The following is a 22875-nucleotide window of genomic DNA, read 5'->3' on the forward strand; positions in this document are numbered from 1 at the left end:
TGCCCTGGTCGACAGCCGCCGCCGTCTTTGGCAAAGACCATCACACCCCTACCCTAACTGCGCTCCTGCTCCTCTCTGTCCTCGCTGCAGATTGAAATGCTAGAACACAAGTACGGGGGCCATCTGGTGTCCCGGCGCGCCGCTTGCACCATCCAAACTGCCTTCCGCCAGTACCAGCTCAGCAAGAACTTCGAGAAGATCCGCAACTCGCTCCTGGAGAGCCGCCTGCCACGTCGCATCTCCCTGCGCAAGGTGCGCGCGCCCACCGCCGAGAGCCTGGCGGCAGAGCGGGCACTCCTGGAGGGCTGCGGCCTCGCGGGGCTGCCGCTGGTGCGCTCGCCCTCCCTGCCACCCACCTTCGCGGGCACACTCACCGAGCTGGAGGACTCCTTCACCGAGCAGGTGCAGTCCCTGGCCAAGTCCATCGACGACGCCCTCAGCACCTGGAGCCTCAAGACCATGTGCTCCCTGCAGGAGAGCGGCGCCTACCAGCTCCACCAGGCCCTGCGCGCAGGCGCGGGGCCACCGGGCCTGGAGGCAGAGGTGCGGGAACCCGAGGGCGTGCACCCGGGGGCCGGGCCCGAGCCCACCGAGCCCACGGGCCCGCCCCAGGGCCACGGCAGCACCCTCATGATGGCTTTCCGAGATGTCACCGTGCAGATTGCCAGCCAGAACATCTCCGTCTCTTCTTCTACGGCTCTGTCCGTGGCCAACTGCTTGGGAGCGCAGACAGCCCCGGCCCCCGCAGAGTCCGCGGCGGGCAAGGTAGAGCAGGGCGAGGCCGGGGGGCAGGCGGGCCCAGAGGCTCCCAGCGCCAGCCAGGGGGGCGCGCCCGCTGAGGACATGAGGGCAGAGGCCAGAGCCCGCGGGGCCTTGAGCGCCAGCCCTCCGGGGGCCGCGGGGCAGGCGGCGGCGGCGGTGGCGGCGGCGGAGGAAGACGAGGAGGAGGAGGCCGAGGAGGCCCGGAAAGGGGCCGAGGCGGAGGTGGAGGCCGAGGCCGTCGACAACTCGGAGCAGCTGAGCAGCAGCAGCACGTCCACCAAATCCGCCAAGTCAGGCTCGGAAGCATCAGCTTCGGCCTCCAAGGAGGCCCTGCAGGCCATGATCCTGAGCTTGCCGCGCTACCACTGCGAGAACCCTGCCAGCTGCAAGTCCCCCACGCTTTCCACCGACACCCTGCGCAAGCGGCTTTACCGCATCGGCCTCAACCTCTTCAACATGTAAGTCCATGGGAGGCGGGGGCGGGGGGAGGGGCAATATAGGTGAGCAGGTGGGCGGGCGTCCTAGCGTCTTCCCAGTTGGCCTCTGTGCCACGCCTGCTCCTTGAGATGCTGGTGGGGATGTACATTTTATCTTTAATTGCTATGAATTCATTTTAAGGATTAGGGATGAAACACTTCAAACCCCTGCTTTAACCACTAGTACTGTTAGATGAAGCTAGGCTTTGCAAAGTGAGAGAAGTTAAAAGAAAATGCAATATTAAGTAAATAACAGTACTTATAGTGTGATAATAGCACTTATAGGTAGTGTGAGGATTGAGCAGAAATCATTCAGGTAGGACATGAAGTTAGGGAGACAGCATTACCCCACCGGGTATGGGTAGAGAGCCGGAGAGACAAAGAGGGGCGCGTCAAGCAAGCAGAGGTGGGGCAGCAGAGGGCAGGAGCATGGGGGAAGAAAAATGAAAGACTACCACAGCTCAGAGCCCCCAGCCAGAACTTTCCTTACAACCAGGAGGCACACAGCCGGCGCCAAGCAGAGGAAACACTCAAGCCCTTCCTACAGACGTTTCAAGTGCTGGAAACACTCCTCTCCACTCCTCACTCCCCTCTTCCTGTATGGTGCTGAGCAGGGAAAACACTGCAGCCCCTCCCGCCTAATCAGTGACGACTGAGCAGAAACCATTCACACGTGTGTTCATTTACTCATTAAGTGGTTGTTTTTGGAATGCCAGACTCCCTAACCTCAAAGATGAGCAAGACACATCCCCTGGTCTTAAGAAGCTTATATTCTAGGGGGAATAGTTACTGTTCGTTGCTCATCTGACATAAAACATTTGCAAACTTCCTAAGAATATCTAGAGATAGTGTGATTATGTCATTTAACTGAAAAAGAGACAAGCTCACCCAAGTAAGGTGAGCTGCATGCTGTGTGAGGCAAACATGATCACCAGTACACTATGTAAACTCCTTCACCTGCTCAGGAATCCACTTTGTTTGGCCAGACCTCCCAGCCCCACACTGCCTTCACTCTTGTGTGGGAGCTTCAGGAGATGTGGGGAGAGGAGCTTCGGAAGGGGAGCCCCTCTGCAGCTCCGGGGAACTCTTTCCAAGGACCTCCAGGCACTTTTGTGTATTCCCCGGGCTGGAAGAAAGGGAGGTAAGGAGTCACACGCGGCCTTGCCTCACTCTCTACTCCTTCCCACTCCACTCCACCCCAGAAACCCGGACAAGGGCATCCAGTTCCTGATCTCTCGAGGCTTCATCCCCGACACCCCCATTGGAGTGGCCCATTTCCTGCTCCAACGTAAGGGCCTCAGCCGCCAAATGATCGGAGAGTTTCTGGGCAACAGCAAGAAGCAGTTCAACCGCGACGTGCTGGAGTGAGTGCCCTGCCTCCGGGCTCCGTCCCACCCTCCGCTTAGCCCCACCCTCCTGGACCTCCGGGGTGTCCTGGAACCTCTGCTAAAGAAGGACATGGGGAGCGGGAGGACAGGACTGGGCGATTTCCCAGAAGTCCCAGAGCCAGTCCTAGCGGCTTCCTGATTGGTCTAGGAGCCATAATCCCCATGGTCCTTAACCAATCACTGCTTCCCCTCCCGTCTTTTGACCACTTATTTCTCGGTGCAGGCGCTGGGAGTGGGGGCGGGCATAGCGCCGAAATGGTCAAGGGAGTCCGAAAGGCTAGAGAGTGAGCCTGAAAAAGAAGAGGGCTTTGTCAGCGCCGGCGCCACCTCTGCCTGGGGTACCTGCCTCTCAGCCCACCCTCTCCTGCTGCCTGTCCGGGCCCCCCAGCCTCTGAGTGTCTGCTTCATATTGTGGAGGAGACATGAGGCAGAAAAAGAAGGCGTTAGACAGAGGGCTTTTAGAACCAGAAAGTGCTATGATTGACCACCAAGCTCACACAATCAAAAAATTGCTTTAGGAGTTCCCACTGTGGCGCAGTGGGTTAAGAATTCGCCTACAGTGGCTGGGGTCACTGTGGAGGCAGGGGTTTGGATCCTGCGCAGGTGCAGTGGGTTAAAGGATCTGGCTTTGACACAACTGTGGCTTAGGTTTCAGCTGGGGCTCGCATTCAGTCCCTGGCCTTGGGAATTTTCGTATGCCACAGGTGCAGCCATTTAAAAAAAAATGTTTTAGGAGTTCCCATCGTGGCTCAGTGGTTAACAAACCCAACTAGTGTCCATGAGGATGCAAGTTCGATCCCTGGCCCTGCTCAGTGGGTTGGGGATCTGGCGTTGCTGTGAGCTGTGATGTAGGTCGCAGACATGGCTCATATCCCCTGTAGGCCGGCAACTACAACTCCAATTCTACCCTAGCCTGGGAAGCACCACATGCTGCAGGTGCGGCCCTAAAAATACAAAAAGACAAAAAAAAAGTTTTAGTCCAGTAGATGGGGAGTTTGGGGTATGTGTGAGGGGACTGCCTTTGCTAGTGTTCAGTTTCATGGATGTGGTGCCAGTAGATGAGAGTCTCTTCACACTCCATCCCATCCCTGAGAGCCACCACAGGGCAGGGGGTCATACTCTGGGGCGGAGGAGCAGAGCCACGTCTCCCCCAGCAAAGAGGGGATGAGGCACCATGACGTCTGCTTCTGACCCCTGCCTCTGCCTGGTACTCCTGATACCCCTTCTCTCTTCCGCTAGCCCCCTAAGCTAGCTTTCTTCCTCCTAGAAGGTCACCATTCAGCAGGGAGCCATCCCTGCTTCTCTCCACGTCTCCTTCTCCTTGGGTACACTCAGCTGAAGTGTTTCTCCAGGGATCCTGGGAGAATGTCTTCCTTTTGTACCTGCCCTTGGAGCAGCGAGGGTCTGCTCCCCAGGATCAGAGTCTCATACTCCAGGGTTTGGAAGCCTAGGAGTGGCTGTCAGTCCCTGACTCCCTGAGGTGGACTCAGAGACCTAGCTTCTCTTTATGGAGCAGACTTGGTGGCTGTGTCTTCAGTCACTTGTCTCTGGGCAGGCATTTCAATGCCCGCAGGGTAGAGGGGTTGGATTAAGAGAGGAGACCAGTTGCCCTCTGGAATCACTCTCACATCCCTGAATTTGTGATAGGGTGATTTTTAGCTGAGTACAGTTGGAAGAGGGGGGCTTGAACCCATCTGAGTGACCTTGGAATCCCCGGTGGCTCTCAGTTGACAGAAGCCAGCTCCTGCCCCTGACTCTGGGTGGCTTTGGACAATTAGCTGCCCCTCCTGGGACTTGTGGTCTAGATGCTCTGAGCGCCAGAACCAGCAAGCGCACCGCATTTCCTTTCTTCTCCCGCTCCTTCTGGCTCCCCTTCCCCGCCACCCCCGCCCTGTGGGAGCCCTGAGGGGAAGCCTTGAGGAACTGACAGAAGAGAAAGATCGTAATTTCTCTGGCTCCTTCCTTTCCCCTATTCCTCCATCTGGTTCATCTTGCTGGCCTTTTCATTTGCTTTTGTCCCCTTTCCGGAGGAGGGTGAGTGGAGGTGCTGTGCCCTATGGCTTCATGCTTTCTGACTGTCCCACACCCCCTGGGGGTGACCCTGCTTTGTCTCTCTGCTCTGGGGCAGGCCCTGGCTGTGTGGTCTGTTTTCTCCTGCCTTTCCAGTCCCCGTGTGGCCCGGCCCTGAATTCTAACCTGCTAGGCTCCCGTTGACCTGCAGTTCTGGGAACACACGGCTTTTCTGCAGCCCAGGTTGTGCTGAGCAGCACAATGAAAATGAATTGCCATCCTCCCCGGGAGAGCGTGTGTGTGGGCTGGAGACTCTGACCAGCCACTGCAGCCCTTGCCAGGAGGGAGCTGAGCTGGACCAGGCTTGGAGGCAGAGCTGTGTGGTGGGCGGGAGAGAGGACGAATCTGAGAGTCCCAGCTCTGACCCCTTCTCTGCTCCTAACATCCCCGGGGGCTTTGCAAGCCATGTGTGCTCCACTTGGCTTCCTGTCTATAAAGATGGACAGTTGGGCTGTGTGATTGCAAAGGTCCCTCCAACTGCTGTGAATCTATCATCTTTCCGAATTCTTAGTGCATTTGTAGCATCCTGGCATCACGCATTTCTCCTAAACATGCGTTGTCATCCTGCCAAAGCCACCCAGAGCAGCCCTTGGACCCCAGGGCAGTGCGGGGGGTGCCAGCGTTCATGGGAGAACAAGATGGCCATTCATCACTCATTCAACAAATACTGAGTTCCTACTGTGTGCTGAGAACAGGGCTGAGCTGGGCCTCTGTGTGTGTGTGTGTGTGTGTGTGTGTGTGTGTGTGTGTGTAGAATGGGGGAGGAACAGGCCTGGCTTCTGGCCTCAGTCTATGGGGAGAAATGAGAGAGAGAGGTGAGGGGCCAAGGAGCCCCCAGTGGGTATTGTGGGCCTAGGGAGTGCAGAGCTGAGCCCCGATTCTGCCCCTGTGAATGCCTCGGTTCCTGGTGCTTTGTTCTGGCCCACTCAGCCTGCAATGGCAGCTCTGCAGAAAGGAGCCCTGCTGCCCAAGTCCGTGGTGTGCTGACTGCCTGCTTTGTCTCCTGTGAAGTGCCCGGAGTGGACAGAGAAGCAGAGAGAGTGGAATCTCCCTGCCACTCAGGCCAGCTCTCGGGGGACCTTTCAGGATCTACTGCCTCTTCCTTACTCCCACCAGAGAAAACACACGATGGCAGTCCCCTGGTGCCGTTTTGTCCAGGCCTGGAAGGCTTCATTGGAATTCTACATGCGCCCCCACCCTCACCAGTGACATTCAGCATGTCACATCCATTCTCTGCAAAGCTGTTTGCTGAATAAAAGGACATAAATCACCCATCCCTTTGGAGACTGAGCCCAAGCCATAGCACTAAGATGCAGCCAGACAGGAAGGAGAAAGGCTACAATCTCTCCTCCCCCGCCCCCCACTCCTGTGCCTGCCATGGAGGGGAGGGGAGGGGAGGAGAGGAGGGGCTGAGCAGATTCATGAGCATCAGAGATGCGGTGACATTTGCCTCCAGAATCAGCCCCTGGTGCTCTCGGCAGCTGACCTTTTTGTCCTAGTGCCATGAAAGACCCACTCCAGACCCACTCCTGGCGTGTATCTAACCAGGCTTTACCGAATAATGTGACAAGGCATTCTGGGCTCAGAGGCCCATGTCCACTCCAGTGTTTACCTGGGTTTTTTTTTTTTTCCTGTTTTTGTGGGGTTTTTTGGGGCGAAGCCAGCCTTAGTTTCCTCACTTGTCAAATGGGTCTAACAGAACCAGTCATATGAATTAAATGTTTTAAATGCATATAAAATGCTTAACTCAGTGCCTGATGCTTAGTGAATTCTTTTATAATGTCAGCTGTTTCTATGATTCTCTTCCCACTTAAAAGCACAGGACAGGAGACCCCTTGCCTCCCTACCCCCAACACAGGGCAAACTCAGACTCCTAAGGTCTGGTCTGAGATGAGTCTCTCCCCCAGACAACAAGATGGGGCTGGGGGGCCCCGTAATTGGAGGAAGTCTCTCTGGTGCTGGAGATGGGTGTGCAGTCAGCAGCCAGAATCAAGATCCTTTGGGGCTGGAAGTGTCTCCCTCTCAGTTTTCACATGGCTGGGAAATTTGGCTCTGCTCTATTTCCTTTCTGAAATATTCGCTTCAGCAGCTTTGAAGACTGTTGGATGGGGGAATGTATGTTCTGTGCTGGCTGCGAGCAGTCCCTTTCCTGGCCTCGGAGATCTTCTGTGACATGAGTCACACCCGGGCCGAGGGCATCAGGGCATCGGTATCTATCATTTGCGTAGAAATGCACAAAGGGCAGCTTTTGGGTCGAGCAGCCAGAAGCAAGTTTCCTGGGTGTTCCTTCCCTCATGGCATCTGCTCCATTCCTGGTTAGACGTTAGAGTTTGACGTTTTAGTCAGATTTCATTACTTCATTTCCATGGAAATGTGTTGGTCAGAGTGTAACAGATTTGTTCTTCTTAGGGGACATTCAGAAATGAAGACAGATTGTCTGTCAGGCTCAACAGGCTGGGAGGCTCTGGCCTTTCATCGCTGGGAAGGAGTGATTCGAGACGGTCCTGAGCATGGTCTGTGTGTGGCTTCAGAAGGCTTGCCTTGCTCCTGGGGAGTTCTGTGAGGGAGGGGAGAGCAGGCTGGGGTCCAGGCTGACCCTGGTGAGTCGGGGCTTATGTCCACATTTCTGAAAACCTGACACTGGCCCCGCCCAGAGGAGTGGAAGGAGGGGGGGTCTCTGCTAAAGGAGGTGTCTTTGCGTTTTCTGACTTTGACCCCTCACCTCTCCAGTGCCCTTTCCCCCGCCCTCACTCACGCACATGGACAGAGGTTCTCTTGGACAGAGAAAAGTCTTTGACATTTAGGAATCACTTACCCCTATATGTGATCTTGGGACCCCAGACACGGAGTGAACAAGTCCAGAGTTGAGACCCCCTTGGCTTGGTCACCTGTGCATATGAGTTGGATTTTGACACAAAAATGAAAATCCCCACCCCTCACTTCCTTCCTGAGGACTCAGGTCCTAGCTCTGGAGGGGTCTCTCTCAATCCTGTGTGATAGTCACGTGTGGCTGAAACTGTCGCTCTTTGCACTGGGACTTCTTGGAGGGGCTTCCTGGAAGCTGCACTCCCCTGGGATTTCTAGGTGGCCATCTGTGAGTGAGCAGGCTGGGGAGCATCCTAATAGCAGCTCACATGTGTCAAATGTGTGTTGTGTGCCAGCAGGCACAGTTCCAAGAACCTCACATGCAAAGCCTGTTGCATCTTCCCAGCAGTGCTGTGACGTGGGCGCTGTGAGTCTGCACCATGTGAAGGAACCGAGGAGCAGAGAGAGTGGATCGCTTGTCCACACAGAGCTGACTGGTGCTGAGATCAGAAGCTGGGTGGAGTGACCCATAACCTGAGCCCTTCGCCCTGCACCATCCTGCCTTGTGCTCATCCCAAAAGACAGGTGGACCGAATGCCTTTCTGGTGCTTGTCAGACCCCGGTTGGGAATCATGGTGCAGAGAAATGCCTTGGACTGTCAGCTGGTCCAGCCCTTTCATTTTTCCTGGGGCAGGAACTGAGGCCCAGAGATAAGAGATGGCTAGTGCCCTGGCCATCGGGCAGAGCAGTGGAGCAGAATCAGGTGCTATCCCACCCATGACTCACCTGTACTTTCCAGACCCTGACCCTCTCCTCTGAGAAGAAAGCAGAGCTGAGAAACAGATCCACGAGTCTCCCTTGGTCTGCGCTGACTCAGTTTCCTCTCTCTGATAGACGTGTGTTTTAAATAGCTGATGGGTATAATGATGGAGTTTCAGGCAGAGTTAACTGGCCTGGGGAAAGGGTCTTTGTACCTATGCTAGAGGGAACCTCAGATCTACTTATTCACCAGCCACATCACCGCCAATTCAGTCCCTAAGAACTCTCATTTCTACCTCCCCCCCCCCCCGCTTTTTAGGGCCCCACCCACAGCATATGGCGGTTCCCAGGCTAGGGGTTGAATTGGAGCTACTACTTCCAGCCTACACCACAGCCACAGCAACACCAGATCCAAGCCGCTTCTGCGACCTACACCACAGCTCATGGCAATGCCAGATCCTTAACCCACTGTGCAAGGCCAGGGATCGAACCTGCAACCTCACGGTTCCTAGTCGGATTCATTTCTGCTGCGCCATGACGGGAACTCCCAAGAACACTCATTTCTCAAGGTTTGATATAAACCGGGAACTTTACATACATTGTCTCTTCTAAAACCCATAGCCTCCCACCCACTGGGTGTTCTAGGTGTTAGCTCCCTTCTAGAAATGGGGAGAGTGAGGCACAGAGAGGCTAAGTGACTAGAACTGAACCAGTATGTGGTGGGGACAAGATTCAAATCCAAGGGTGCCTGACACCGAAAGCCTGCCTTCTTCCCACCCCACCCCACCCCATCATTGGTGTGGAGCACGGTCCCCAGACAGCGGCAGCAACTGGGAACTTGTTAGCCATGTCAGTTCTCCGACTCCAGCCCAGACCCCTGGAGTCAGAAACCCTGGGCTGGTGTCCAGCATGTTGATGAGCCTGCCCAGTGATGCTGAGGCACATTCAAGTTTGAGAACCACGGGCGAACAGGGGACTGCCAGGCCCAGCAAAAGGGAAAGGGCCTTAGTGTCCACACTGGCTCCTCTGTGGGCAGTTTCAAGCGTGTCTGGCAACTATCCCTTCTGAGGACCTCAAACGAGATGTCCTGTGTCCTTCTGTTGTCACCAGGGACGCTGGCAGGCCCTCCTGCGTCAGCTTCCTCCTGTTCTGTTTTCTGGCCAGAAAGCCTTGACCTTTGTCAGGCACGTTATGAGTTCCGACTAACAAAAATAACTCTGGCGGATGGGGATATTTTTAATTGAATTGTATGAGATGAGAACTGCAGAAATAACACCCGGGTTCCTCCAGCTCATGGCAGTGGGTGGTTTCGTTTTGTGTCCTAATCCTGAAACCTGGACCCATCTCCATCAGGAGCGAAATCCTACGTGGGCACAGCATGTGCATCTTCCCGGCCTGGTTCCGCGCCTCACCTTCGAGATCTTTGCTGTCTCTTCCGGCCAGTTAAAAATCCCTGTTGCTACCATTACCTGTTTTTCAGCTCCCAGACTGTTCCTTTGTCTTGCTATCATTTAAAAAAAAAAAAAAAAGTCGAGATGACGACATTCGTTTTGATCACAGTTACGTGCAACGCTTCATTTCCCTGCAACACAGACCAACTCCACGCCCCAGTCGGTGTTAACAAGCAATTTCATGCAAGGTTATACCTGTTTGTGCAGATGCAGGGAACATCTCCGCAGCCCTGTGAGGGGCTTGGCGCTGCCCTGCAGAAACTCATAGGAAGGAGAGGGAGGCCAGAGCAGGAGTCTGTCACCCCCACTCCGCATCAGTGGCACGTCCCCAGGCAGGTCCAGACAGCTCCCAGGAGCAGCCCAATCAGGGCCAGGTTGCCAGGTTCTCATCACTCACTGGCCTGTGTTTGCATTTGAAGGAAGTGGGAATTGTGCACACACCGCTGTCTGCCATATAGAATCCACCGAGCTCTTCCCCTGGCAACCGAGTCCAGGGTGCAGCTCCAAGTGATCTGGGCCACCAGACAGAGCTTCCAAAGGCACCTGCCACAGGGGTCCTTCCCTAGCTGACCCCCTGCTCATGGTTCCTTCCTTCTTGTGGTGTGTCTGTCTCTCATGCACTCATCCACCCCAGGAATGCTTCATCCGAGGGGTGTGTGAGCCCTTAGAAAGCTGTCAGCAGAAGAGTGAGTGACAGAACCAAATGGACATCTCAGAGGTGTTCCCGGAGATGGTTCGGGGGCAGGGAGGCTGTCACCGTCACCGTCATCATCACCGTAGCGGCCAGGCGGCGAGGCCCTTGCCAGCAGTGGCCTCAGGAAGGGTAGCGGTGGGTGGAGCACAGAGGCAGGGAGAGGCAGCAGGGCCTGGGGCCGGGTGGGCGAGAACAGAGGTAGCCGATCACAGCAACAGCCTCCTGGGCCACTGAGAGTTCTGAACACTCAGTCTTTCCATGTGACTCTGCCTTTGCTTCAGGCCCATTGGAGTAATTTGTGCAGATTATACCAAATAAACATGTAGATATTTTCAGCTTGGAGGGGAGAGAGATGCTGGGTGTGGGGACATTTCATCTGAAGAATTCCTCAAACTAGACATTATGAAATACTTAGAGCAAGTTAAAATAGTAATACTTGGTAAAACATAAGGATATGTACACCCTGAGATGTGACTTTCCTCCCAGAGATGCTAGCACCACTGTGGTCTTGTGACAGTGGCCCAGTCCCTGACCTTCTTACTCAGCAGCCCTCCTCTGTGCTTAGTAGCACCATTGCTTAACCTGGTCTCTTATAAACACTGTAGATCAACCCCCCACCTCCAATAAATTAACTAGTTAGTGACTAATGATAAAATAATAAGGGTGGGAGTTCCCTGGTGGCACAGAGGGTTAAGGATCTGGCATTGTCACTGCAGCAGCTCAGATCGCTGGTGTGGCAAGGGTTCGATCCCTGGCCAGGGAACTTCCACATCCTTCTGGTGCCACATATATATGTATATAATATATATATGTATAATAATAATTATTATTATTGCATTGCAAGAGATAAACAGTTAAGAGTTGTAGCATGCATTGGCAATCAGAACCATTGGAATGGGCAGGCACCCTAGGGAGAGGTTGTTAAGAGTGGCCAACCCCAAATCTGACCCCTAAAATCAGAGGTCAGATGGATGGGGTGCCTCCAGAGAGGAAAGGTCAGACTGGGGGAGGGGAAGGGGGTGGAAACGAGAGAGGAGTGTTTCAAGAAGGGAGTCTTCCCCCCCCCCCCCCCCCCCCCCGCTGTACAGCATGGGGATCAAGTTACTCTTACATGTATACATTTTTCTCCCCACTCTTTGTTCTGTTGCAATATGAGTATCTAGACATAGTTCTCAATGCTACTCAGCAGGATCTCCTTGTAAATCTATTCTAAGTTGTATCTGATAACCCCAAGCTCCCGATCCCTCCCACTCCCTCCCTCTCCCGTTGGACAGCCACAAGTCTATTCTCCAAATCCATGATTTTCTTTTTTGTGGAGATGTTCATTTGTGCTGTATATTAGATTCCAGTTATAAGTGATATCATATGGTATTTGTCTTTGTCTTTCTGACTCATTTCACTCAGTATGAGAGTCTCTAATTCCATCCATGTTGCTGCAAATGGCATTATGCCATTCTTTTTTATGACTGAGTAGATTTCCATCGTGTATATATACCACATCTTCCTAATCCAATCATCTGTTGATGGACATTTGGTTGTTTCCATGTTCTGGCTGCAATGAACATGTGGGTGCATGTGTCTCTTTTAAGTAGAGTTTTGTCTGGATATATGCCCAAGAGTGGGATTGCAGGGTCATATGGAAGCTCTATGTATAGGTTTCTAAGGTATCTCCAAACTGTTCTCCATAGTGGCTGTACCAGTTTACATTCCCACCAACAGTGCAGGAGGGTTCAAGAAGGGAGTCTTTAACTGCAGTGATGCTGCCAAGAGGCTGGTGGGATAAGGACAGAAGTTGGTGTCACTGGGCTTAGCAACATGGCGGCCAGTGGTAGCCTTGACAGGTTCCGATGGAATGCTGGGGAAGATGCTTGGCTGGAGTGGGTTGAAAAGTGAATGGGATTGAGGAGGTAATAGAAGGGATGGCTTCTAGAAGTTTGGCTCCAAAGAGAAGAGCTTCTGACTAGAGAGCAAGGAAGGGTCCAGGCTGGGTTTTAATTTATGAAATAGACAAGGCAAAACTTTGGGTGCCAATCACAATGATGAGTAGATACTAAACTGATATGAAGGAACATCTCAAACTTCATGTGTCCAAAACACATGAGGTCTCCAGCTCTCCTCCAACACGGGGGTCCACCCATTAAGGACCCACCTCAAAAATGAGTCCCGCCGGGCCACTGGGTGTTCAGGCTTGAGCTCTGAGGCTTTTCCTCACCGCCACGCTCCTTCTGTCACCTGGTCCCATCAGTTCTTCCTCTAGACAGTCTCTCACTTTGTCCCCTCAGTTTGCTCCACCTTAGCCCAGGGCCCAGCTTCTTTAGCTCTGGCTCTGCAGGTACATCCGGATGGGCCCCCTGCCTCTCGCTCCCAGCTTTCTTCTTCATTCATTCTCTCCCAACACCAGAGAAATCATCTTAAAACAAACTGCATGGTCTCACTCCTCCGACCACACCCTCCCGTGGTCTCCCTCTGGATTCAGGATAGATCCCTCACTCTCCGTCCCCATCGCAGCCTCCTTGGCCCGTTCTGGACCTTGAAAGTTCTTTCCAACCACAGGGCCTTGGGATCTGCTGTCCCCCTTCTTCCTGAAAGCTATTCCCACCCCACCCCGTCCCTTGGTCACCTGGTACTCACCTTTCAGGTCTCAGCTGAAATGTCACATCCCCAAAGAATGCCCAAAGAGGTGCCTCGGGACATTCGGATAAAAAGTGGGTTTCCTTTGTCCCATCATAAAACCCTGTCCTTTCCCTACATAGGCTTTAATCATAACTATAATGAAATAATTTTTTTCCTTTTTATGGCGGCACTCATAGCATGTGGAAGTTCCTGCTCCAGGGATTGAATTCAAGCTGCATCTGCAGCAACACCAGGTCCTTTAACCCACTGCACCGGGTGCTGGGCCAGGGATCGAACCCACACCTCGGCAGCAATCTGAGCCTCTGCAGTCAGATTCTTAACCCACTGCTTCATGGGAGGAGCTCCTGAAACAATTACTTTTGGCTCTGCATTTAATGTCTGTTTCTCTTCCTGGGACAGGATCTGTGTTTGTGTTGTTTGCCATGTGTTCCAGGTCCCAAGCACAGTGTGCGTATACAGGAGGTGCTCAGTGCATGTGGGAAGGGAGGGCAAGCAACCAGGGGTCAAAGAAAGCCCCAGAAAGCAGAAGGCAGGGGTCAGGAATATGGCCCCTGCTGTGGGCTCTGTGCGCTCGTGTGACTGCTGGTAGTAAAATGGCCCTTGCCCATGACTCTGTGACGTGTCCACTTGCCCTGCCTCAGCCCCTTCTGGGTGTCACCAGGCATCTGGGTGGCTAGCAGTCCCCAGGGAGAGACACATTAGCTCCAGCCCCCAAGAGAGGACACGCCAGGAGTGTGTTGTGTGCAGTCCCACTGCAGGGCCAGCTCTCTGGTGAACTTCAGTTTCCTCATGGAATAACATCCCACAGGACTGAGGCTGTTGCCCACTTAGTGAAGCACGAGAACAACGCTCAGTAAATGCTAGAGCAGTGGGACCCTGAAGTGGGGAGGCTCTTTCCAGTTTTGGGAGCTCCGGGCAAGCCCCTTTGCCGTCTCAGTTTTGCCTTCTGTAAAATGGGGAGACCAGATGTCAGGAACGACCACCCAGAAATGTGTGATTTTTTTTTCGCCATAAAGATGACGGGAGAGGAGAGAGGGTTGTAGGCTGTGCAGGTGGAGGCAGCAGACAGGATCTGGACAACTGTCTCCAGGGTGACAGCAAAGAAGGTCGGGGAGGGGAGATTTAAGTGTGAGTAGATACTGCGAAACAAGAGAAGGATGGAGCAGGGAGAAGAGAGGCAGACCGGGGCAGGGAGGGCTGGGCTCCCACGGGGGGAGAGGGCAGCATGCTGCCAGGAGGCTCGGGGGCATCGGCCCCGCCCCCAGGTGAGCAAAGTCTCGGCCCACACCTGCCCTAGGAGGGCACAGTGGTTCACGGGAGGAGGTGGGGTGCAGCCACCATCCTGAGCTGTATTCCAAAGGCAGCCAGAAGTGACACCGCCATCCCCTGCTGTCTGGGCACATCACAGAGCCTCGAGAGAGACAGACTGTGGGCCCTCGCTGTGTCTGGGTCCTCGGCAGAGAATGTCACAGTGAGCCGGTGGGGGAGCCCTGAGTCACCTGGCCCAACCCCTGGCTCTGCAGAGAGGAAGCCATTTGTCTCCAAGGGTCAGTAGTGTGTTTCCACCTCTCAGAACAGCTTCTAGTTTTACAGAAAATGTCCAGATTTTTTCTCTAAGATCTGACAACCCCAGATCACCTGCCTGTTAAACACCCATGCCTGTGGTGGCAACTGCAGGGAGGAAGCAGGAAATACGTGTGGATTGTGGGGGTGGGGGGCTGCATCCGGCTTTACCCCATCCCTCCCTCCCCTCCTCACCACCCCCATCACAAAAGCCCCCCCCCCCCGAGAGCCAAGGGGATACAGGGGGTCCCAGGAGCTCCTGGATGCACATTTTTAAAGCCCCCACTGTGCACTTGGCTCAGCCATTAGTTCTCAGTTTTTAAGAATCAGATGGTGGAGTTCCCGTCATGGCTCAGTGGAAACAAATCTGACTGGTATCCATGAGGATGCAGATTTGATCCCTGGCCTCGCACAGTGGGTTAAGGATCTAGCATTGCGTTACCTGCGGTGTATGTCACAGACGAGGCTCGGATCTGGCATTGCTGTTGCTGTGGTGTAGACTGATTCTCCTCTACATTGTCTGGTTTGGGGTAGGGTTGGGGCTCTGCATCTTAACCAACTTCCTTGCAGCTTTTCCATGGGGTGCCCCAAGGTGCAGGTATAGCCTCTCTAGCCCATGGCCCGGGTGTCCACCCTCAGAGGCCTCCCCACCCAGTGGCCACAAATGAGTCACCCCGCACCCTGCTCTGTGGGCTGGCATTTCCACCTGGCTGAGCTCCCGTCCTGCTCCTTACCTGGGAGGCTCATTACCAGAGCTTTTAGCTGCAGCTCTGAGCGCAGAGCAGCTGGGTCACCTGAACAAAGGGCTGGAAGATAGGCCGCCACGCTTGGCTGGGCACATCCGCCCTCTCCCAGCTGCTGCACCGCTGCCTCCTGATGCCTCCCTAGGTGCCTGGGCCTCTAGCACCCACACCCCATCATGGGGTCAACCCCGGTCCAGAGCCTGAGGGACGGTCCATGGACAGAGGCTCTGGGAGGGACATGGGGTGCCAGGACCTTAGGGTTCAGAGTCTTGCAGGCAGAGGACAGGGGCCAGTCCTGGGCAGTGGCTGGACATCAGACTGGAAGGACCAGGGTCCTGCTGTGGCCTCTGGGGAGCCAGGCCTCTATGTCAGGGATGGCCAGGCTGGGCATCGCTGCCTCCTGCTTGGCTCCGCAAGAGTTGGCAGGGATGGGGCCCTGGGTTGCAGGGCAGCCAAGTGCTGCCTCTGCTCCACACCCAGGCCCGCCTGGCCCAGCCGCTGTGCTTCTTCCCCTCACCTCCTCGGCCTTTCCCTGTCCGTCTTCTGTCTTTCCCTCTTTCTCCTCTTGTCTCTGTTTTGCCCCTGTTCTCTAGCTCTCTCCCTCTCTGTCTCCCACTGGACTCTCCATCCCTGTCTCTCTCACTGACTCATCTCTGTCTCCCTCCCCTGGCTCCCCGCTCCAACTCCAGGCCCTCTTGCTCCCTGGCTGCACTGGTTCACCCCCTCCAGTCGGCATCACTGTCTGGCTCTATCGTGCTGGGCTCCTGTCTCCTGACTGGGCTGGGCTGGGGGACATACACGTGCGGGCCCTGTGATGCTGCTCTCAGAGTCCACGTGCCCTTCACCTGGGGATGGTTCAGGGAAGAGGTGACAGGAGCTGCCCAGAACTCAGAACAGCCTCTTACCTGCTGGACTGCTGTCTGTCTCAGATGCCGAGACGCTGCCGGTTCTCATCCCTGGACCAAATCCTTGCCTCCACCTCCCAGCCCCACCTCTGGCCCCTTTCTATGCAGGGGGACAAGCCTGAGGGCAGGTGTCTGGCCATCCACCTGGTCCTAGGGGGAGAGAAGCCACCTGGCCTCTCTGGGTGGCTCAGTGAGGCCTCCCCTCCTCGCTCCCAGGAGGAGTGGGGCAGGCAGGGGCCCTGACCGTTGCCACGCGGGTTCCTTGCTTTCCCCTAAAAACTGGCAGCAGAGCCAGGATCAAGCAGGGGTGTCTGAGTCTCCCAGGCCATGGGCAGCATGGAACCTGGGGTCACGGAGGGGGTGGGTCCTGCTCAGGGCATGTCGCCCTCCTCACCCAGCCCCTTGGACAGTGTCTCCTGAGTCTGTGCATGTGCTGGGCACTGAGCCACACTCTGTGGGCAGGGCCGGTGGGCCGTGGTGTCCAGGGCTGTGACCCTGACGGCATCATTGAGGGCTGTGGGAGCAGAGAGAGGGCCATGTGGTGGGGGTAAGGGGACCAGCAGGGAGAGAGTGGACTAGGGTGAGGGAGCAGGAAGGCACCGTCCGCTCCACACAGGAGCCTCTGTGGACCGCGGGGTGTCAGGCCTGCTGCCTTGTGGGGGCGGACCCTCTGCTCACTGCTCCTGGCCTCGGGAACAGGGCCCCCAGGGAGGGTAAGGTGGGCTGTGCTGGGGGTTGGGCGGACCTGGTCCCAGACCCCCAGGAAGAGCAGGCCAAGCCAGAGGAGTGAGACTGCCCAGCGGGGCACCTGGCCCAAGCTTCCCCACAAAGCGGAGGCATTCAGAGGCAAATTCTCCAGGATCAGAGGTGGCACTTCAGAGGTGGAAGAGCCCTTGGGGAGCAGGACTCTGACCCTCCCTTCTCAGAAAAAGAAACTGAGGTTCCAAGAGGGGTGACTGAGACCCCAGTTCTGGCCCAGGCCCAGAATCCTGCTGCGTCTGTCACACTGTGAACAGGGGTGGGGGCGCCTTGGCCACGGACACCCAGACCCAGGAGGGCTGGTGTAAGATGAGGTCCCCAAATGGAAGCGGACACCAGAGAGAAAGATAGACACCCCCAGATGGAGGAGGAAACCATATCTGCCCACAGTTTAAACCTCTGACTCCGGAAGCTCTAGGGCTGAGAGGAAAGGACTCAGGATTTGGAAGCGAGGAGGCCTGGCCCAGCCTCCCCGGCCCCAGCACCTGCACGGCTGGCCGGCGGCTGTCTTGGGCCCAGGTTCCTAGCAGCTCCGGTGCTTCACAGGTTCATCAGGGGAGCAGAGCTGTGAGGGGTCCTCCCGGGCTATGGAAGGAGCCCCTGGGGTGGATCAATTCCCCCGCCAAGAGGGTGGTAGGGTCGGGGGGCAGCAGCAAGTGGGCTGTGCCCTTCTCCTCGCTCTGGAGGGTGGAGGGAAGTTCGGCCGACCTCACTCACCATCCCGTCCCCTCCCGCCCTCAGCTGCGTGGTGGACGAGATGGACTTCTCGGCCATGGAGCTGGACGAGGCCCTGCGCAAGTTCCAGGCGCACATCCGCGTGCAGGGGGAGGCCCAGAAGGTGGAGCGGCTCATCGAGGCCTTCAGGTGGGACCCCTTCCCCAGCCCCACTCCCCTTGCACACGCCCAGGCCTGGAGGGAGGGTGGCTGGGCAAGGAGCTGCTGTGAGCCTGGGGGACGGAAGTCGGGGCTAGGGATGCAGGAGGGGAGGAAAGAGGAGAGACAGAACCCCTCGGGCCCTCTAAGCTGGAGCAGCACCAGGCTGCCAAGTGGCCTGCAGTACCGCACTTGTCCCCATCAGCTGGCACATCTCTACCAAGCATCTATGTGAGGCTGGCACGGGAGGGGGGGGTCTGTGGGTATGTGATACCTTCCTGGCCCCCTGGGTGGGGACAAGGACCAGGGTCAAGGGCAGACAGTGGTCAGTGAGGTGAGGGGGAGCCTCTCTGGGCCTCAGCCCTCAGAGAACCGGACACTTGCCTGAATCACCCCACTGCCGGCGCTCGGGGAGGGTGGGGGGTCCCTGACACCCACACTGTGTCCCCTGCCCCAGCCAGCGCTACTGCATGTGCAACCCTGAGGTGGTGCAGCAGTTCCACAACCCGGACACCATCTTCATCCTGGCCTTCGCCATTATCCTGCTCAACACCGACATGTACAGCCCCAACATCAAGCCCGACCGGAAGATGATGCTGGAAGACTTTATCCGGAACCTGCGAGGTAGGAGGGCTGGGGCCGCCGCTCGGCCTCTTCCTGGGAGTCTCATCCCCAACCATGGACTGTCCCCCCCGGGGGTCCAGGGCGCTGGACACTGCTCTCTGGGCCTGGTCAGGCACTGCAGACTGGAGAAGCTGCCTGCAGGCCAGGCATGGGGCGGGGGGGAGTGGATCGCAGTTTCCAAGATCCAGGGCCCCCGGGCGGTGCCCTTTGCCCTCCGTGGTACATCCGCCTTTGGGTGACCTCCAGGTCCTGGTACCACAGCTGGTGGCTGGATGGTACCAGCCCTTCCTCCTCCACGATTTGGGAGAGAAGAGCCAGTTAGGTCTTGGGTGCGTTGATATCGGTGGCCTTGGGATAACTTGATGGCATTTACCAGGAGAGGCCTCTCCGAATGGATGTGTGTTGGATTCCAGTTTCCTGGACTTCATTGCTTCCTCAGGTTTAGACACATGTTCCTGGAGACACATGTTTTAAGAGCTTGCATATCGGGATGTGTCTTTTTCTGTCTTCACTCCTGGCTGAGAGCAGGTTCCAGGCTGGAAACTCTGAACTAGAATCTTGAAGGTGTTGCTCTGTGGTCCGTCAGCTGACAGTGCTCCTGCTGTTACAACTCCTGACCTTCTGCTTCTATATCTTTGTGCTCTCTCTGAACATTTTGACGTTCTTCTGTTTGTCCTATGGATTCTGAATTTTCATCGCGATGTGCCTTGTTATGGTTCTTTCTTCATCTATTGTGCTGGGTACTGTGTTCTTCCTTTGAGTCTAGAAACACATGCCTCCAATTGTAGGATCTTTGCTTAAATAGTGTCTTTGATCATTTTCCCTCTCCATTTTCTCTGTACTCTTGCCAGATCTCCGATTATTCGGCTGTTAGACCTCCTAATTTGAGCCTCTGATCTTTATCACTTTCTATCTGCCATCATTGTCTTCTTCGTTGTCTTTTTTTTTTTTTTGGTCCACGCCTTCGGCATGTAGGAGTTCCCCAGCCAGGGATCCGACCTGCACCACTGCAATAACTTGAGCCACAACAGTGACACCACCAGATCCTTAACTGCTAGGCCACCGTGGAACTTCTCATTTGACTTGCTTGAAGATGCCACTCAGTTTTATCTTTCAAGTCTCCTACTAAATTTTTCGTTTCTGCTGTCACACTTTTCATTCTCAAGAACTTTTTGCTCTCCAAATGTTCCTCTTTTACAGCATTTCGTTGCTGTTTTGTAGGTGCAATATCTTCTCGTATATCTCTGAAGATAGGAATGCTCTCTTTTAGCTTGTCTGTTTCAGGTTCTTCCTGCTTCCCTGTTTCTTCTACATTCCTTTTTCACTTTTTCTCATACTCTTCCTCTTTTGTGTGAGAGACTCTCCATACCTAGATGACAAAACTTGGTGGTCCATTCATATTTAAGAGTGAGCCACTCTGAGGCTAATGAAGACTCTGGGTGTGGGGGGGTTGCCGGTGGACCGTCTCATGGAAGGAATTTACTTGAGCTGTTTCACTGGGAGACCTGACTGAGTCTCTTTAGATCTTTTCTCCTGTGCTTCCCTCTGAAGAGACCTCTCCAATCAGAGGGTAGGAGTCTGGCCACCAACAGTATGAGATCTTTGTGGGAAATGGGGCCGAGGGAGGGGGTCTCCTAACAGGAGGCATCAACTCCACCCCCCAGTTTTCAGCACAGACTCCCACCCCTGGCTGGGCCCGGGGTCTTTCCAAAGGATGACCCGCCATCTGAAGATGGGAGTAGTGGAGGAAGGGACAGGGATGTCCACCGGCTTTTTTGTGGTTGTTGTTGTTGCTTTTTTAGGGCCGCACCAGATGCATATGGAGGTTCCAGGCTAGGGGTAAAATTGGAGCTACAGCTGCTGGCCTATGTCACAGCAATGCAGGATCTGAGCCACATCTGTGACTTACGCCACAGCCACAGCAATGCTGGATCCTTAACCCACTGAGCAAGGCCATCTTCGTGGTTACTAGTCAGATTCATTTCCCTGTGCCAGGACGGGAACTCCCTCTACCTGCTTTTTAAACTGATTTTCAACCACCTTTGCTGTCTCGAACCCACCTCCACCTCCACCAACTCCAAACCCTGCTGGTGGTTCTGAGCCTTTTAGCCTCTCTGCCAGCTTCCATTTCCACTTTCTCAAGTTTGCTGATCCATACATGGATTCACCCACTTTCGGGTCCCCTGGTGCCACTGCCTCTTCCCCTATGTCTGCTTTAAAAAAAGAAAGAAAAAAAAAAAAAAACCCTTTTCCAGGGCATCCAGAAGGAACAGAGGTGAGCCACCTGCATCTCCACCTGGGGCCCTTGTGCTCAGTCCCTAGTCTGCTTCTTGCCCCCAGCCTGGCTTCTTCCAGGCCCCCGGAACCGCATAGTGCCTCTTCCTGACTTTCAGAACCAAGCTCAGAGGTGGAGGAAACGGGGTCAATACAGGGAGCTGCTCACACAACATGTAATGTCCTCTCAGCACCTAAGGAAACTCCTTGGAGAGCACTTGCCCAAGATGTTTTTATTTTAATTATTTTTTTGGTCTTTTTAGGGCTGCACCCATGGCAGATGGAGGTTCCCAGGCTAGGGGTTGAATGAGAGCTGCATCTGCCGGCCTACACCACAGCCACAGCAACGCCGGACCCTTAACCCACTGAGTGAGGCCAGGGATTGAATCTGCATCCTCATGGATGCTAGTCAGATTCATTTCCTCTGAGCCACGAAGGGAATATCCCAAGATGTTTTTTAATTTTTCCCTCTTAAGAAAGACATGTATAATCATTAAAGAAAGATTTAGAGAAAGTAGAAAGAAGACATGTTTTTATGGCCTCTGTTTCTGCCTCCTGGGGAAGTTGTTTTCAGGGTGGTATATCTCGTGCTGGGATGTTTTGTTACCAGAGTCTGATGGGTTCTGAAGTGGGAGAGGGGTGGTGCATCCCCACAGGGGCTGCCCTGACCTCCTTCACTTAATGTCTCTCCCCCCAGTGCTCCCACTCAGCAGGAGCCCCAAACTCCCTTCTGGAGGGGAGGGAGGGCCTGAGAACAAGACAGGACAGGGCGATGATGCCCGCGGGGCAGAGTCGGGCTGGGAGTTGTTAAGAGAAGAGGACTTCAGGCGCAAAGGCAGGACCATGAGCGTTGGGAGATGGCAGGAGGCCTGGGAGATGGGGCAGAGGCTCTGAGCAGCAGGAGGCAGGGCTGAGGGTGTGTGTCTTAGCAGCTCTGGTGCCCAGCCAGGGAGCTGACCCCTAATTTAGAGGCTGCGGGGAGCCAGCCATTGAAGGTTTGGAACAGGGACGAGGCAAAAGCTGGGCCACCCTTCGGGAGCAGCAGTCAAGTAGGGGGCTTCCCTTCTCTGGCTCCAGGCCCCTGACACCCCCTTCCCTCTCCATGTCCATGTCCATCCGCAGGTGTGGATGACGGCGCCGACATCCCCAGGGAGCTGGTAGTTGGCATCTATGAAAGGATCCAGCAGAAGGAGCTCAAGTCCAATGAGGACCATGTCACGTATGTCACCAAGGTGGAGAAGTCCATCGTGGGCATGAAGACAGTAAGTGGCGCTCACCCCAGGGGTGGGGGTGGGGGAGGGGAGGCGAGGGGTCACTTCCCTCTGAGGCTCCGGCTCCATCTCCTTCCCTTTCCTTCTTCCTGCCACCTCCACGCCTTCTCCTCCCGGCTTTCCCCTTATCCACTCACTATGGTTCCTGAGTGTGCGGGGCCCGGCTCCTCCTTCCTCCTGCTTCATCCCCTCCTTGCCCTCAGCACCAGCCGCTGCGGTGGGAGAGACGAAAGTGAGACACGGGGAAAGACTGCCCAGTGCTCGAGGGTGGGAGCATCTGGAAAGCCTGGTAGGAGGTTTGGGTGGGATGGATCCTGGACGGTCCCTTCTACGGAGTAGAAGGCAAAAAAGGGGCTGAAGCCAGCTCTGGCCCGTGGGGTCTCAGACCGTGGGGTGCCCCTGGCTTGGGGCCCGTGTCGTGGCTTGCAGTTTGTTCCGAGCTTGTGAGGATTCTTAAGGGAGCGTCCTCTGTAATCGTCAGCAGAGGCTCTTTATTCCATAAACATAAGGTTCTAGTCTCCATATCCCTAACCAACCCTAACAGCTCCAGTTCCTCCTCCCCAAATTGCTGACCTAGGGGGGCAGTTTGGGGACCTTATCCGAGGCTCTGCACTGGACCCCTCCACCCAGCAGCGTGGGGTGGCCTTTTCTGGCCAGAGCCTTGAGTGCTGAGGTCATCACCTCTGTTGGGTTTGTGGACGCCCCTGGGCTATTTCACACACTGGAGCAGATGCCAGGTATCCCCGTGACCCTTCCCTCTTGCACACTTGTATTTGGGTGTTCAACAGAGAAAGATGCAGCCTGGGATGTGGGGGTGCCTTCAA

General features: G+C 55.2%; 1 protein-coding gene across 1 annotated transcript in view; it reads left to right on the top strand.

Annotated features, from left to right (window-relative positions):
- Positions 1–22875, top strand: part of IQSEC3 (IQ motif and Sec7 domain ArfGEF 3) — a 92066-nt gene that overhangs the window by 54662 nt on the left and 14529 nt on the right. The window contains exons 4-8 of the mRNA XM_047787839.1: positions 91–1220; positions 2441–2602; positions 17751–17873; positions 18340–18506; positions 21903–22042. Coding sequence (XP_047643795.1) covers positions 91–1220; positions 2441–2602; positions 17751–17873; positions 18340–18506; positions 21903–22042 — 1722 coding nt within the window. The remainder of the gene's footprint in view (positions 1–90; positions 1221–2440; positions 2603–17750; positions 17874–18339; positions 18507–21902; positions 22043–22875) is intronic.

The sequence above is a fragment of the Phacochoerus africanus genome, chromosome 7 (genome assembly GCF_016906955.1).
Source record: "Phacochoerus africanus isolate WHEZ1 chromosome 7, ROS_Pafr_v1, whole genome shotgun sequence".
In the NCBI taxonomy this organism is placed as follows: domain Eukaryota; kingdom Metazoa; phylum Chordata; class Mammalia; order Artiodactyla; family Suidae; genus Phacochoerus; species Phacochoerus africanus.